This window comes from Falco cherrug, chromosome 3 (genome assembly GCF_023634085.1).
Source record: "Falco cherrug isolate bFalChe1 chromosome 3, bFalChe1.pri, whole genome shotgun sequence".
In the NCBI taxonomy this organism is placed as follows: Eukaryota; Metazoa; Chordata; class Aves; order Falconiformes; family Falconidae; genus Falco; species Falco cherrug.
In genome coordinates, this window is record NC_073699.1 from 1,668,057 (window position 1) to 1,685,817 (window position 17,761).

The window sequence follows — 17,761 nt, forward strand, 5'->3', positions numbered from 1 at the left end:
AGTGAATTTCTTTAAAAAACCCAGCAACCCACAATGAATAGAAAAGCAGCAACAACAAGAAACAAGATATGAGCACGGAGTGTTTTTTCCAAGGTCTTTCTCCCAGTGCATCCCTGCTCCACATAACAGAAAGCAAACTACAGCACACACAAAACTCATCTGAGCGAGCCATGCTGCACAGGTACATAGGAAGGTGATACAGGAGAGCTGGTACCTGATTGTGTTCCTATCAATAAAAAGCAGACTGTTTTGTGGCAGGCATGAGAAGCTGCAGGGAATAAAAAAAAGAATGATAGAAACAAGAAACAGAAGACTGAAGGTGCAGAACAGTCAAAGGGAGGGGGTCTGGTGGAACGACTTGGTGAACTTTCTGCAGAGGAAGTTGAAGAAATCAGGGCTGTGAGTTGAGGTTTAACACCACAAGAGCTTCCAAGGCAGCTAATATGGACCTGAGGTCTACAGAGATCCTGTGTTATTGTTGCATTAAAGGGGATGGAAAATACCACAATCAGTCCAGTCACGTTTAATAAGTATATTAAACTACCACAGGTCTGGATGCACTGATAGCAGTCTGCACTGCCAGCCCAGTCGTGCTCATGAGCTAGCACAGCCACACTCTGAGGTTTGGTTGCCTTCAATGAGAAACTGCAATGACCAGCTGCTTAACGGTGCAGTTTTATTTGTGCAACAGATAGACAAGTTCTTTTGATTGCCGGTGACAGTGACTGTCTGCAAAAAAGGCACATGCAAATAAAATGTTATAAAGTGTAAAATGCACGGAAGAGTTAGAAACAATACAGCCTGGCTACAAATATTAAAAAGTAACTCTGTAGAGATATTTCTAAGTCTCTGGAAGAAGCACTTGGTTTCAGTCTCACTCAAGGGGTCCCAAGGGGGGAGAAGCAAGGCTCAGCCCATCGGCCGGTCCCAGGAGTCCGTCTTGGTGGTGTCTTCCCCCTTCTCCTCTCATTCATTCACTTCTTATGTTCTCTTTACTCTCAGGTGGAGCCTGAGTGACTCTAGTCATACATTCCTTTATTATGATTGGTGCAAAGTTCTCTTGCTTTCATTTAAAGATACAGTTCATTTTAAATTTACTGCGCATGCTCCCCAAGTGGGGGATTCACTCTTTTCAGGGAAGGGGGGCATTTGAGTTGGAGGTCACGATCTCCCACTACCACAATTATTTTACCCTAGCATCCTTGAATTTTATCTCTTCAGCAGTTTGTTTTCTTTAAGCAGTTAGCACGTCCTCATCAGAAGGCTCTTTATTTACGTTCTTGTTGAGCTCATCTACCTTGAAGTGCTGAACGGGGCCACATTTCCGACCTTCTCTTGCAGATAATGAAGCTCCTGCTTGGTCTTTACCACAGTTGTTGGCCCAGCAATGGACACCACCTCATATATTTTCCGTTTGGCAGCCATTATGCAGCTTATCAGCTGTATGGTACCATCAGGTTCTCAGTTCTGCAGGGAGCACAGCAGAGCCTGGCTGTGGTGCCTCCACTCCCCCTCCACTCCCCCTCCACTCCCCCTCCACTCCCCCTCCACTCCCCCTCCACTCCCCCTCCACTCCCCCTCCACTCCCCCTCCACTCCCCCTCCACTCCCCCTCCACTCCCCCTCCACCCTCCACTGCTCCTCTAGGATAGCAGGTTGTGTGGTTTAGGGAACTGTGGTTGATGTGGATTCCATGCATGCCAACCATCCTGAAGGTGATAGCTCTATTTTACTCTAAAAAATCTTTCTGTAACACTATACTTCTGTTAGGACCCGTTTTTTCTCTAATTCCCCCCTCAAGGTGATTTTCCCACATAATCCACCCCATGACTATTGTCACTCAAGCTTCACATGAGGGCATTTAGGGGTTAATATTACATGGAGTATCAAGAGCATATACATTGGGAGTGTCAAATGCATGCCTGTTCAGTAGAGATAGTACATAGGATAATTGTTTCATCATGCTCCAGATTTTCACATATATCACCAAGACAAAAAGTAAAAGAGTTAGTATCAATAGCAACAGGAGCTAAATAATTGCCAACAATGCTAGTAAAGTTACAAATACAAAGATTCGAATAATCATTAATATCCATCACTATATCATTTATGAAAAGAACACTACAAGAAGACCTCATGCAAACACACCCTTTCCCAATATATACAAGCACCATTTCAGGATATTCATCAGATGCATTTCAAAATGACAAATGTTTTGCTCTGTATCAAGACAAATATCTTGGGCTTTGATGGTATTACTTCCACAAGTGAATCCTTGTTGTTTTCGCACAATGCATGTGTTAACATCAACAGTTTGACATTTATTCCCATTTTGTTGGGCCCATGCTCTGTGCTCCAGTGGATAGAGTACAGTTCCACTGAGGTTCAATCCTAACGCAATGACTGGGTATATGGTATATACTGAGGTATTGCATATGGTCAGAACAAAGGCTGTGGCTGTGTTGCTGATGAGACTGAACAAATACCACCAGAACTGGAATTCCTTTTCAAATTCAATTGCATTATCCCAAATTACCTTTTGAATTTCAGTGGACAAGGTGCCCTCTTCACCGTCCCTTATGATTGCAGCCATCCTCGACTGTGTCCACAATTGAGCTTGGATACAACTAAGAGCCAAAGAAACATTACTTTGGATTTCTCCAAATGCATCTACCATCAGTTGGTGGTCCTTTTGATCAATTCCCTCCCATTAAGGCAATATGTCTGATAAAAGCCATTATTTGCTAAAGCCAAAAGGGAAATTCGTACAGGATGGTTCAATTTGTTCAAATCACTGGTTACTGCAACCAGTTCGCTCATTAATACTTCTGAGTCTATGCTATTTAGAACTCCCAATCCTGTTCCCAAAATACCAGTCACATCCCTTTTTGTTCACTTCGGGGGGGGGGGGGGGGGGGGGTGTGCGGAGTTTGCGTGTGCAGTCATGCCTACCATCCTGCATCAGAGGTCTTCGGGAATGGTGCACATGCTGGTTGGATCACAGAAACGTTATGGATTAAGTAGGGGCCGTTGTTAAGGGTACAAGCAGACAATTCAATAGGTGGCTGAGCTGTTGGAGGTTGCATCCTAATGAAATGATGTCGCCTTTAGTTCCTTTTAGAAATGGGATATGTTGATTCTTACTATAATTTGTGATGGTCCATTCTTCCATGTGAAAAGTGATGTTGTGCAGTGCTACTGCAGACATTTAGGTTAGGCACAGGTACATTTAGAAGTATATATTCTTCTGTTTATGGCCACCCCATCGTACACAAATTCCCCAATTTGTGTTCTACAACCAGGAAATCAAATAATAGCTCTACACCCTGTTTTCCCCATGAGCAAATTGCAAGTTTCTCCAGACATTGTTTGGAGTGCTAACATTTCAGAAAATTCATGGTGGTCTCAGGTGACTTTAATTCCCATTTAACAGCAAGATTCAGATTGGCCTTACTTTTGGTTGGTATCCCAACACTTCCAGTATATTTACATAAGCTGGGGCCCACGGCCATTCTGCGTTCTCTTGATTATAAATCAAGGGGAATTGTGTTGTCAAGGTGAGAGATAATAACACAAATCTGTATGTCATTTTCAAAATTTAGGGTTCCAGATAATCATACACATTAGAAACCATGTTACAGCTAAAATTAGAGACAATATTACATTCAAGTTCAACACAGGCTAATCCTTCCATCCACGTGTAGTTCGTGCCCACGTGTTGTTCATTTGGGGGTTTTGGCAAGACAAAAGATGGGAAATGCTTGGTTGAAAATGCAACCGGCAGAATTATTTAAAATGAGGGTAAAATACGATGAGTGTTGATTCAATGCATTTTTCCAAGTCTGCTACTGCCCCATTGATCCCTGAGTTTGCTGCTGCTGCCAAGGGTATTTTCCAGAGAGCCAATACGTCGGTGGTATCTGCCGGGTAGGATGGCTCACTGCCCTCCCCAGGGATACAAGTCTTTTGCCGGGGATTCCATCAAATCAATCAAGTCCTGTCTTGGTGCATAGGGTAAACGGTCACTTCGAGACAGTCTTTTTCTGAGATTGTGAAAAGACACCAGTTTTCTCTTTTCCCTTATTTCCTTTATTTTCCTTTACTGCAGTTAAAGATTGAACTAATTTACAGAGGGCATCCTTAGAAGCACCATGTAACCAGAACTGGGAGACTCCCAGTTCCTGAGCTTGATGTTGTAGGTCACTTCATTCCTTGTCATATCTGGGTCTTTCCTTTGACCCTTCACCTCATTTGGGCTGTGAAGTGTTGACGGACTTGTCATGGATGGTCTGGTAGCCTTTCTGTGGGTGACTTTATGGTCCAGCTCCATGAGACACCTGTATTCAACTATTTCTTGTGCAAGCTCATCCCATGCAAGGTTGTTATTCTGCTGACCCCGTCCATGACCACGAGCACCATCTCTCTTGGATTGCAGGCATTTTTGAATATCTGCAACATGTATCATAAGACTTTCCAGGAGTCCACAAAGGAAAGGGGTTAGTCTCACTGGATCAACAGGGGATTGCATTGGAGGTTTCCCTGTAGGATCTCACTCGTAGATTGCCTGTATGCACGCTCCTTTCTGCACTGACGTAGTTAACCCAGAGAGACTGCTAGTTTCAATTACCAGCAGTTCTCCTCTCTCCTGAGGATTTATGCCTCCTGCCCAGTAGGCAGCCCATGCAGTTAGAGAGTAATTGTGGTCTCCTGGTGTAACAGTTAAAAACACTCCTGGATCCCAGGGACCTCTTGCTTCCTCCTCACTCAACAACACCCGATCTCCTCCTGTAAGAGAAATGTGCCACATATACTCAACTTCAGATTCACCTAACTTACTTGAATATTTCTCTTGAAATTTTAATAATTCATCATGTGTCCAGGGGACTGTATGCATTGTGACAGTTATCCTTCCAGTCATGGCTGGCCATGCAGTCCTGTTTATTTCCTGGCATGGAGAGTGGTCCTCATGTGGTTAATGATGCACTACTTGAGCCAGATGATCTGGCCAAGAGTTTACATGATTAAGGAAATTATAGATTTTTGCAAGAGAGCTGGGAGGATGATACCCTGCAGCCTGAAGTGAATCACCACCTGCTTTGGTGAAACACACCCTGAGGCTACAGGTTTAGAGACCCGTCAGCTATTTGAACCCTCCCTTACTCACGCTTTGTCTCCAGTTTTCAAGCAAAGCTTGAGATTATCTGAGTGAAAAGAGATGTGGTGGTGTCTTGGGGAGCTGAAAGATCATCTAACCTTTAGTGGTCTCATCCTTCAGGTTGCAGCTGAGTTGTGGAGGTGTTAACAGCATAACCACAGTAGCCACACAGCCCTATGTACATTGGAGGGGTCTGGTGGGACGTGGCTTTTTGTCTCCTCAGGTGCACAGTGATGTTAGGTTAGCACACAGCCCATCAGCACTTGTGTCTGCAGCCACAGCATGGTGCCTGCTAGGACTTGGGTGAGACCCGTCCGCCTCTGTGGTCTCTCTTTGAAGATCTGGTGTTGCGATGAGCAGCCTGGCTGAGATTTTCAAAGCAACTTAGGGACCTTAGGTAACCTGCTCCTATCTTTTGAATTCTCAGTGCTTCCTTAGGCCAAAGAGGAACTTGGCCGTTATCTTCTATTATATATTTAAGGCTAAAAAAATAATTCCTTGAGATTACCACTTGGAAGTGCACTTGGAAAACCTAAGGGACCTCACTGTCTATGTGCACAGAAAGTGTTGACAACTATATTTTTTAGGACTCTATATTGGTGTTGCACGATATTAGTATATAAGAAATTCACATTAATACAGTGCTATTACTGATGGAAAAGAAATCTTTATTTATCAGCCTGGATAAAAGACTTTAAAAAAAATAAACTCCACAAAACAAACCAACCCAACCAAAAAACACTCCAGTTTTTGGTCCAGCTGCTGTAGGAGCTGTGGACTTGCTTCAGCAGGTGGCAGCCTTTCCCTGGAGTCGATCCTGGCATGAGGAGATCCTGGGAGTTGGAGGTGTTGGGAGTCTTGAGGAGTTGCTAAAAAAATAGCCATGAGCACAGGTGATGATTCGTGCTTTCCACAGGGAAAGCTGTGTGATGAATAGCCTTAGATCTGCTGTCCTGGCCAGGTTCCTACCTGGGAATTTGTGTTTTGTCTGCCTAAAATGGCTTCAGCAGTTTTGGTTGGAGATGACGTGCTTCACTGTCAGTGTGAAAGCTGTTGAGTGCTATCACCATCCTAGGAACCTTCCTTACGGAAAGATTTTATACAATTGCATTAAAGCTGGTCCTTGTCTTTGTAGTTTTCTATTAAATTCTTCACATGTTCAGTGTGAACGATAATTTAGAAATATTTCTCTGAGATATTACTGTCTTTTCCATAGCCTCTTTTGGCTTTTTCCCTAATAAGTTGTCATATTTTTCTGTAACTCATGATGTGATATAAATATGGCTGTGATGTAGAAGGAAATGGCTTTAACGTAATTTATATCTGAACTGCGAAAATCATCCACCTGATTCTTGTTGTGGAGAGAGCTTGAGCATATGTGTTGCATACAGACGATGGCCAGAAAATTATTTTCTATATGTGGCTGGCTGCTGAATTCCTGTTGAAAGGTTACTTTTAACATTGCATGGCACTGTTAATGGTCTGCTACAGTGCTTAGAGCAAAGAGATTTAAAAAAATGCATTAAAATTTTAAAATTACCGTTTTTTTTACCACAGACCATTAGAAATTAAAATAAATATAAATAAATGTAGGCCACAGACTATTAGAAATTAAAATAAATAACTGGCATTTCAGCAAAAGAGTGTATGACATAGCTGTGCAGGCAATCGTGGGGGGAGACCTGTGCCTGAGACCCCCAGTCCTGCTTCCCTTACATCTGGTGCTAATTTTGTGCAGTTTATGTGAGTTTTCTGAAGGCTTATTTTGAAGTTCTGCTTTTTTTAAAATGAGGCTGGTTTTCTGAGGGAAGGATTCTAGACATGAAAATACAATGTATTATTATTTGTGTGTGTGTGTATACAAACCCGGTATATGTTACCAAGGTATGGGTGAGCATAGTTTTAAATGTGGTTGAGATCTACAGATTTAAAGATTTTATAAACATAATACATCAAAATACAAGGAAATAGCAACAGTGTAAAAGGAGTACAAGTCTTTTTATTGTAATTTTCTCAATCCGTGTCTTTAGGGCAGCTTGTTGGCAGCCAGGAGATGGAGAGGCCCCGTCACACTTTGTCAGTGAAGACTGCCTATATCTGAATGTCTTTGTTCCTGCCACCACTGTAAGTAAGAGATGAGATGAATTTTTTTGTAGCTGAGCACTGTCTCTTTTCAAAGTACTTTAAAGTGGCATGAATGATTGTTTTTCACTTGTTGTTCACCAAGCCCTGCAAGGTTAAATTAGATACTCTGTTGTTTTCACTGGTGCAAGAGTATTCCCTATAGGCTTTTAGTGAGCTGTTTGGGTAACTAGGAGGGTAGCAAATTAAAAAGCTAGAGAGACAATAGAGGGAGAGAAAGAGGGAAACAAAAAAACAAGAAGGAAGTGGCAGCAAAGGACAAATTAAAGACAGAAATGGCAAGGTGCCTGAAATGAGGCTGGCTGTGCAGGAGATGATAATGCAATACAACAGGTCACATCAACACTTACCGCCAGGTAAGCAGCAGCAGATGAGTTTTTTCACCCTCATCTTTACCGTTCCCCTGTTGACATTTGTGGAAGCTCTGTCGAGGAATGAGGGTAGAAAGCAATGCTAGATTTGTGCTCGGCCCACAGAGCATAAAAATAGACATTTTAAAGATGACTGGGCCAATGGTACTATCTGAGAAATTGTCATTTGAAAGCTCTTGCCTTTCTCATTCTAAACAGATATAAAATAAAGCTTCAAGTTAAAGCCAAGCTTAGATAATTGGCCAAACCCCTGGGGGGCTGGGGATAAAGATGCTGAATATTACGTGAATCCCATTGACAAGTGGGCCCAGAGCACAGGAAAAGAAAACTCTTTCTTTCCACAGTACTGGCCATTTTCAGAAGGTGATGGGAGCTGTAACAGAAACCTATGAGTCTGTCACACTGCGTGTCTGGAAAGAGCCGGTCTAGCTATCTGACGGCAGCATTCGGGGTCCCTTGCAGGCGCTTTCTAATCACCAGAACGACCAGCAGTCTGTCTTCTCCCTGCAGCATCAGATTGTCATTTTGCCTCCAGTGCAGTCATTGCTTATTGAAAACATCAGGTCACTGTCCCAGGCAGTTTGCCATCTCCGCTTAAGCGCTGCTTGCCAGATAGCTTATTTGGAAGCGTTATATTTTCTACCATCTGACAGACTAAACAGGCTTGTCTTTCCTCCTTAGTGATGCTGTGAACAGAATCCCTCCTGTCTTTTGTACAGATGTAAGGTAGAAGTAGATCCGACCAAGTCAATCAGTTTCACACGTGTAAGTCTAGCCCAAGAGAGAATCAAAACTTCTGGTTTTGCAGAAGTAGCTGGGAGCAGAAGGCATGGTATTTTCCTGTTTCTTTTTGTGGTGAGCTCGACTTTTTACTCACAAATAGAGACCTGTAGTTATATATTTTCAGCCCATGGAAAATCGAATTAGCTAGTAAATACTGAATATAAAATCTCCTGGACAGCAGCGAAGGCAAAGGTCATTAAGGAGCACTCAGCCTGAGCAAGGGCATGGTGCGGGGACTGCTGTCTGCCACCGAAGGACAATTTAAGTGTCAAGCAGTGAAGAAGGTGAATGACATCACCTCATTTTGCTTCCATAGCTACATGTACCATGTAACCCTCCAAATAAAACTGGCACTTCTGAGAGACTTTTTTCCACCCATAACCATCACCACCTGTCACACTAGCAAAGCAAAGCTGTGCTTCAGCTTGATTTACAAGGGGTTCAAATGTAACATCAAGAGTTTAAATTCTCCACTAAATAAGAACAGAAAATGTACCCTTTCTCCTCTTCTCCCACCCCCTGTGTGTATTATTCCCATCCTTATCACATCATCCTTTTTGCACTCAATTCTTTACAGAGCAATATTATACAGTAGTAAAAGCAGTGGAGGTTGCCTGGCGTGGGGACATCTGTCCCTGCCATGTAGCTCAATAAGTGTTTTACAGAGGGATGGAGAAGACAGATGGAAGACAGAATATTATGAAGCCTTTCAGACTTCCACCTGACTTGCAGCTTCCTGATGGATGCTGAAATTCTCTCGCCCTTGAGGTGAGACCTCATGAGACCATGGTGGAGCTGTTGGGCTCCCCAGAAGACATTCCCCTTCTAGCTAAGCTAGGGAGCCACCTGACCATGTCGCAGCTGGAAGTCTTGCACAGATTTTACATCTTAAAGCGAGACTGACTGTGTTTTGTTGCTGAGTATGGAGCAAACCCTTGCACTGGGCAGTAGCCCCATGGTAGCTGTGGCCTGTCTGAGAGGAACGTGCTGTTCCCACTCTACCCAGCTACTGCGTGTGCCCCACTGCAGGCTGGCAGTGACACTGTGGTGCTGCACCTAAGCCTTGTACCAAGTGGTGGGGGGTGAAGGGACCGGCTCCAGCGGCTTTAGCTAAGTTCTTGCGCTTCGTCTGCCTCACAGATTTAATTGCAATGGTTGGCTGAACTTAGTTGAGAACAAGGATTGGGGAAAATTCACTTCTATGCGTTATCCAGCAGCTAAGGTATAGTAAAAAATTAGTTGGCTACCATATATATATATATAGATCGACAGACAAAATGAAATACCTCATATTGTGAGGCATAATTCAATTACAGCATGAAAATTATTGTGCTGTGCTATTAAAATGGCTAACAAGAAATGGGAAGGCAATTATGTTAAACAGCCTACTTCTAAAATGCCCTAATCCATGAGCTCTGAGGCTGAAATCCCTTGGGATTAAAACCCAAATTATTTGCCGTGACAGTTCACTTTCAGATAGGAGAGGGATCTATCCTTGCTTGTCACAGACTAGAAATGGGAATGCTGTGTCCAGACACTTGGCACTAGGCACAGCCCTGGTGCTAAATCTTTCCCTAAACTGCTCTGTATCTGTTGCAGTGGGCTTTGTTTTGCCATTTTTAACTTCTATCACATGTCTTTGCCTTTCTTAAGGTTTTCATCACTACAGCAGTGGGTAAAGTTGCCCAGCATAATGTAATATACAACTTACAGGGCAGCTGGAGGTCATGGTGCGATGCAGGCTGTGAGCACATGGGAAATGCCTAGCTGGAGCCTCGGGTCTCCCTGTGCTGAGCTGATGGGATGGAGCAGGCTCATCATCTTGTTTAACACTGTTTTAGCTGACAGGGCTTGATGTGGTTGTATTTTAGAAGGAGTTTCTATGTGAAAACAGATTCTTTCATCTTTTTCTTTACCCTTCTCTCTCTCTCTCTGTGCTGCATGTGGTGCAGAAATGGGAACCAGGGACAAGGCACTGTGAATTAGGCAATTACTATTCAGGAGCAGAAGTTCCTGACAGAAAGCAGCATGTTTCAGTGCTTGCAATTTCTTGGGTTTTCTTGATACATTGTGTTCACAACAAGCCTCTAAAGTGATTCTCCAAATAGATGAGGAGCACACGCAATCGTGACAAATTAAGGGCGGCTGAGGGGAGTTTGACTCCTCTCCGCTAATTTTGCAGGAGGCTGCAACCTTCACTTCTCTGCTGCTTCTCCCACACGGCCAGTTGCACTTTTGCTGGAGACATCCTTTGCCAGAGCAGATGGGACTTCTGTGTTTAGCTTAGCTGCATCCAGAAAATAACAGTAACAGTGCCCAATACTCTCTAGCTGCAGGGAAAAACAAACCTCAGACGTGCTTTGATGCTGCTGCAGTGGCCACCAGCCCTTCTTTAAAAAACACCACCAGCTGCCAAAGCTGAAAGTGGGACAACCTGCTGCTGAGCAGAGGAGAGAGAAGCCTCCATCAGGATACTCCCAAAGTGGGCAATAGGAGATGAAAGTGCTGAAGGGAAAACTGAGTTTACACTTTGAGAAAAGCTTTCTAGCATCAGAGCAGGTTATTCTGCTCTATGCTGCAGGAAGGAAAAAAGAAAAAAACAAAACAAAACAACCCCCCTTTGTACATTTCCACTGGTATTTCTTCCAAGCGTCATCTTGACAGAGCTGTAATGTGCTGGTAAATGCTGAGGTCTCCTCCTGGGGCAGTTCTGCTTTTGTGGTGCTCGTGCAGCAGCAGCCTGGTTACAGCCCTGCGGTGTGTGCAGCAAGGATCTGCACAGACGTGGTGCTGTTTTGGGAAAAAGTCTCCATTTCTGTGTGAAATCAGGGGACCCCGCAAGGAGTGCTAACAGGGGCAGCAGCCCTTCCTAGCTCTTCCCCATCCCAGGAGTCTTTCTGGTCTCTCTTGGGGCAGGCTGCCTCTGTGCTTCATGAAAGGTGAGTCTCACCTGTGCAGAGACAAAGTCCTCTCTACAGAACACCTCTGTGTATCTAGTAGGGGAGAACCTCCATGGGGATAGAAGGAGCAACGAGGAGCTCTTGTCAAAAGAGTTTCGAGACTAGGCAGTGTTCAGCCACGGAAGACTTGAGAGCAGGGAGCAGCCCTGCACAGCTGTTGAGTGAGTCTTGCTCAAGATGAAACAACCCAACAGGCCTTTTCCTTCTTCTGTTTCCCACTTGTTTGAACTCTTCCTGCGTGATTGTGTAAAGCAGGTGTTACAGCAAAGATGAGCCCCCCACACACTCAGTCAGCCAAGTCAGCAGGATGGGCCCAACTTGAGCTAACCTGGTAGAGTTGTTGGCTGGTGGAACACAGTGGTGCCATTAAGTCTTTTTATATACTGGACATAGTGTCCTCCTCAATGGTATGTAGGTGATTGCGGACAGTTTACCCCTGGAATTTCAGGCAGATGGCCAGATATCCCTTCATTATGGTCATGTTCAAGAGCTATGAATGGCTTAGATACCGTTAATGGGGAAGATGCTTGTGTTCTCATGAGTGACTTCCAAAAGCAGTTGGCTGCAGGAATATTAACCAGGTTGTTGTCACGGCAGGTGGAAAAAATGCCCGTGTTGCTGTTCTTCCACAATGGAGGGAGTTACAATGCTGAGGCAGGAAAGACAACCGTAGATGGATCATACTTAGCAGCCATCAGCAACATCATTGTCGTGACAGCAAACTACCGAGTTGGTGTTTTTGGCTTCCTTAGTACTGGTAAGTCACAGATTTTTAGAACAATATACTATGGGCTAAATTGCATTCTGTAACACTTCTGTTTCTAATTATTTGTTTTTAAAGTTCAGTTGTTTTTTTAACTTGAGAAACACTGATTGGTTTTGTTGGGAAAAAATGGCTAAGAAATGGTGGGGACTTAAAGAGAAAGGGGAGAAACCGGGGGCAAAGAAAGAAGAATAAACAACCCCCAAGCATCTATGTCAAGGCACCGGATAGACTTCTGTTTGCAGATGCAACTGTGGGTATTGGGTTTTGCAAATACACAATAGGTTAGGCATCAAAATCCCTGCTAATTCCAGGGACCTGTCACTGTCAATATGGTTTTCAATGTGTCCAGCTTCCAACTGTTCCACCCGTGAAATTTTGCTAATGCTCTGTTGTGCCTACGTCAGAGTGGGGAAGAGGCAGAGAGGGGTAACTGCAGGTTAATGGTAAGAAAGACATGAAAGTATGGGAAGTATAACACAATGATAGTTGGTATCTCAGTAATTCAGTCTGACTTCTCCTTTGAAGGACGTGCCATGTTTAATTTGAATTCCATTAGCCATTTTTACTGTCCTGGATATGACTGAACTTTGGCATGCTCTGTGTTTGCATCCCTTCCTCATACTCTAGTCTAAAGGGCACTTCTGCTCTCCTATTGCCTTCTAATAACAATTGTCATTAAAAAATACACAAATTCCCATTATGTAGAGGATTTTGTGTTGTGCAAAGAGGCATGTACACATGAAAAGACAGTCACATCTCCCTGAACCTTTATGGTAGTGCCATTTGGTCTACAGGATTATTTTTTATTATTATTTTGCCTTTTATTAGATTTGCCTGCTTAAGCAAGTAGGGAACACTTTTCTTCCTACCATCTTTCAGTTCTGGCTGGGTCAGGGGAAATCAAGGTAGAGAGCCACGGAGAGAAAATGCAAAAATTACAAGTGTAGCTCTGGCTCCATCGGACTGGTGGCAATCCTGGGTCTCTCTAGTGGATGCCTTAATACGATTATAACCTTTAGTAGATTATATTTGCCCTGTTTGCAAATACCAGACCTACATACTTTGCCTCATGATTCTTTTGAGTGTTTACTGCTAGTGCTGGGTGGGTTTTGCCTAGTTTGGGGTTATAGGTGCAGCTGTTGGTTATTGTTTGCCTTCTCTGTTTTACTGCTTTGTTCAGAGCTCCCTCCCAGGAAAGCCTGTTCTTCATTCAGTAACTAGAGAGCTGGTGCTACAAACTCCTTACTCATTTAGATAAGATGTTGGTAATAGGTGTATCTGGGGGAAGAATCACTGTTTTTATCAGTGCAAACCAGATGCTTATGAAAGTGATACCATGGCTTCATTTTGGCTAGAGCCAAATGCAGTGTGGATGTGTGCTGTGCGAGCTTCCACTACGCAGCACTGCCCACGCGTTGCCCACTAACCTCCTTCAGCCCTGTGAATCTCACTTAGGTTTCTTCCTAAGTGGAAACTGCTAGCTGGGCTGAATATTATATAGCAGTATTTATATGATGGCACTTAATTTAGGGATCAGGAAAATTATCCAGCCTCTTCTGCATAGGGATCTGCACGCAAGTCCCAAAACACGAATGCATGAGCTGAATGTCCTGAATTTGCATTCCTGTAAACCTTCAGATAGAGGTGGTTCATCATGATTAGGGAGTATTTGGTGGCCTTCTTTTTTTTACTGTGATGCTGCAGCCCTGGAAAAGTGCAGTCCTTCCTGGCCTCTTCCCTTGTGGGAAATCCTTGGTGTGCATTTGGGAAAATCCTATTGCTCCAGAAGGAACTGGACCAAGTAGGACAAGCTCTTTCCAAGAGTCATTGGAACAAGCCAAGTACCACATTCATGGGAAACCCTAATAATTCCTTCACTGCCACAATCCTGTCTTCCCTATGTCCCTTTTAGTCTGACAGTGTGTGATGAGGTGTGGTATGTTTGTACCAGGCTCCCTGGCAGCATGGACTTTCAGTCATACTCATTGTGGTGAGCAATACTCTCACTGCAAGATCTGTTCTTTGGTCCACCACAGGTTGGTGGAATACCTCTGACTCCTTCTGCACATGACCAGTAGTCACTGGGGGTTCTCAGTGAAGGTTATCAAGCTGGGCCAAATACTATAAGGGTTTTTCTCAAGACTCAAACCAAATTCTTAATGATATTCCAGGAATGTTTCCATTCTTACTAGAAGACTTGACAAATCTTGGTCCTTTGGAAGTTGTTCCATTGGGTTCAAAGCAGGCAGGGAGCTCACCCTTAGGACTCTGGGAACATTAGCAGCAGGACTGTTAGAAGGCCCTAAATTTGCTAACAAAAGTTATGATCTTGTGAGCAATATCAGTTTCATTATTCAGCTGAAAAGACTGCAAAGTGCTGAATCATCTTGCATTGACTTGTTATATATTGCAAAACTAGAAATGAAGGACTTAAATAGAGATTTGGGGGGATGAAGGGCAGTGAAAACAACAGATTTTCCTTTATTAAAAAAAAATATGGTTTTTTTTATTCTGCATTTGTTTTGGACTCTCATTGACAGGGCTTTTGCAAGCAAAAAGCTCTTATTTTTCCAAGTATAAAGGATGTTTAATTTGCTCTTTGCAACCATTAATGGTTGCAAAAACTGATGCACATTCTTACTGGTGCCTTCACCTCCCGCTCGTGATATGGATGGCAAAAGAATGGAGAAGACAGTCATGTTTCTAGGCCTGATTCTTTTAAGAGTCAATGAAGTCATACAAACCGGGATGATTTTTCATGCTTAAATTTAACACTATTGTTGTTCACCAGTTTAGTAATGACAGAAATGCGTATGTATGTCCTTGTTTTCTGAACACTGGTTTCTTTTCTCCACACATTCTCCTGTGGTCCTCAGGTATGTGATCTCTTCCTGCAAAAAAGGCAGTGGAAAATATCCCTGGAAGACACATTTCTTTTGGTCTAACTACCATGTATGTCCATGCATGCATCTGTTCCCCAGTGTCGTACATTTCAAAACCTGGCTGTGGTTTTTGCCAGGGGAAAAGGAACTGGTTCTATTTCCTTCTTCAGTCTTGTTGTTCAGTATACCAGTAGAGAGGCACATTGTGGGGCTACAACATTTACATGGGTTTCCATACAAATATTTCTTGACCAAAAGGGTTGTCGAGCACACGGGCTGCCCAGGGAAGTGGTTGAGTCACTACCCCCAGGGATATTTAAAAGATGTGTAGATGTGGCACTTAGGGACATGGTTTAGTGGTGGACTTGGCAGTCCTAGGTTAACAGTTGGACTTGATGATCTTAAAGGCCTTTTCCAACCTAAACGATTCTAAGATTCTGTAATTCCATGGCACTATTATTCTATGATTCTATGGTTTCACTTCCTCTGAGGAGGTCTCATGAGGCCTGCACTAAGCCCTTGAAGTGAGGCTTCCTTTTCAATAGCATAGAGAGGGTTAAGAACCCTGGGAACTGGTCATGGTGTGCAGCATAAACTAAAATACCCGAAAAACTAAAGCAGGGAAAGTTTTTTCTCCATTTGTTTCACTGGTGTGGCTTGGCCTGATCATCTGAAACTATGGCTACAGGTGGAAAGTTATACTTTCTGGGGCTATGTAGTTCTTGGCTGTCCTACTGAAACAGTGATGGCTGTTGTAATGTGGGTATGTGTATGATCTGCAAGGCTAGCGACAATCTGGTTTCCTCTATATTCTGTTCTGCTGCTTAAATTGGCCTCTGTGATATCTCAGTAATTCATTGTGGTAGGCATATGGATATCTAGGCATATGGATATCTAGGATGTATGCTTTCAATAGCTCTTTGCCTGAGACAGGGCTCCCAGTCCACAAAGTGGCAGCTTCTTATTCCAGTCTGTTTTGATTCACTCGTTTCTGAGTCTATTCTCACTTTAAAACTGCACTATTTGGTCTTGGCAATGGAAGAAACAATTTCAGATGTGTTCTGGGATTTTCTGTCTTGTCTTGGATTTCCCTCCCCCACACACGTCTTAAATGTGGGGAATTTTAAATCACTATAAAAGAATGGCTCAATGTGGATTAAAAGGAAGTAGACAGTGAATAATCATTTTCTGTTCCTTTCTTACAGACTGTGCAGGAATTATTATTTCTGCTTTTGATGATATAAAATTAAGCTTGCCAGGGGGTTGCATCATTAGATGCTTTCAGCATTAGTTTCCTATAAATCAGGGTGTCAGGTTGCCACTGGTTGGTATTGAAAGGAAAATAGTCTCCCTAAGGATCGTGAGTACATGGTTATTTTTCTTTTGTTTTCATGGAAACAAAAATACAAACATGTATAAGTCAGACCTCCATCAGTTAGACATCAGTCAGTCTCAAACTCAAAACGTACATGGAGACATAAATTATAAAATAATATTGGTATGTGTGTAAAGAAATGCAAGATGATGTGGCTTATAAATGATTGGTCAGACAGGGTAAAAAGGATGTAGGAAGCAAACAGATCCAGTTAGGTGTACTCCAGGGAAACAGTTGATGATCCTTATGGGTCCCTTCCAAACACTCTGGGTTTTTTTGTTCACTTTTAATTCATTTTGAGATCGAGCTACTCATGTAGAAAAAGAATTTCATGGCCTGAGTTTAAGGATACTTGACCCTGGATTCAAGTCTGCCATGAGGTGTCCAAATGAAGCTTGGAAGTCAGAGTGTTATTTTTGTATCATCGGGGCAGGCAATTGGGCACCTCCAGGCATGCCTGGTGGAATGGTTAAAAACTGAAACGGAGTTAATCTGTAAAGTGATGACCATGGAAGAGACCCTTCAGACTTTTAAACTCTGGTGTTAGTTTTGTCAAGGTTCAACTGCAAGAGCTGCTAAAAATGTAACATTTAATCAAAACTTCAAATGTGTTTAGGTTGATTTCTTTATAGACCTGTTTGTTTATTTGCCACAACAGGTTCTCCTGAGGTACGTGGAAACGCTGGCCTTTTGGATCAATTAGCAGCTTTGAAGTGGGTACAGCAGAACATCGCTGGCTTTGGAGGAGATCCAAGCCGCATTTCTTTAGGAGCTGACCGTGGCGGGGCAGATGTTACCAGCATTCACCTGTTCACAGAAACCGTGGATACGAACCTCTTCAGGAGAGTGGTGTTGATGGTAAGTCCCATTCCTGCCACTTCAACTTCAGTGTAAAAGGAGGTTGTTATAGATGTGAGGATGTTGCAGTGTGTGGGTGCTGCTTTTATTTCATCCATGCCTTGGCAGCGCTAATCGGGCGGTTATTGCTATAGTTATTTTTCATCTCACCTGTGACTGCTATCTCCAGGACCGGGGTGCTTCACAGGGATGTACGAGAGATGCACTTTAGTGATTGATTTAGTCATAGTAAAACTCTGGTTTTCGTCACTGTGGTTTTTTTGTGTATTATATAAATAGTCTTGTTTCCTAACTTACAGGTACAACAGGTTAGTTTCCATTCCATAAATACGGTTGTTGATCTGCAGTTTTGAGAATCTAAAAATAATGAGCCAAACATCCACGTGTTTAAACTATCCAATCTTTTTATCTGATCTCACGACAGATTTCATTTTAAAGAAAAAGCAAGTTTCAGAAAGAGACTAAAAATC

General features: G+C 43.1%; 1 protein-coding gene across 1 annotated transcript in view; it reads left to right on the plus strand.

Moving 5' to 3' along the window:
* The window catches only part of TG (thyroglobulin), a 161,130-nt gene that overhangs the window by 79,126 nt on the left and 64,243 nt on the right, over positions 1 to 17,761 (plus strand). Inside the window, exons 39-41 of the mRNA XM_055704249.1 lie at positions 7,185 to 7,278; positions 12,008 to 12,167; positions 17,092 to 17,291. Of these exons, the coding sequence (XP_055560224.1) occupies positions 7,185 to 7,278; positions 12,008 to 12,167; positions 17,092 to 17,291 (454 nt within the window). The remainder of the gene's footprint in view (positions 1 to 7,184; positions 7,279 to 12,007; positions 12,168 to 17,091; positions 17,292 to 17,761) is intronic.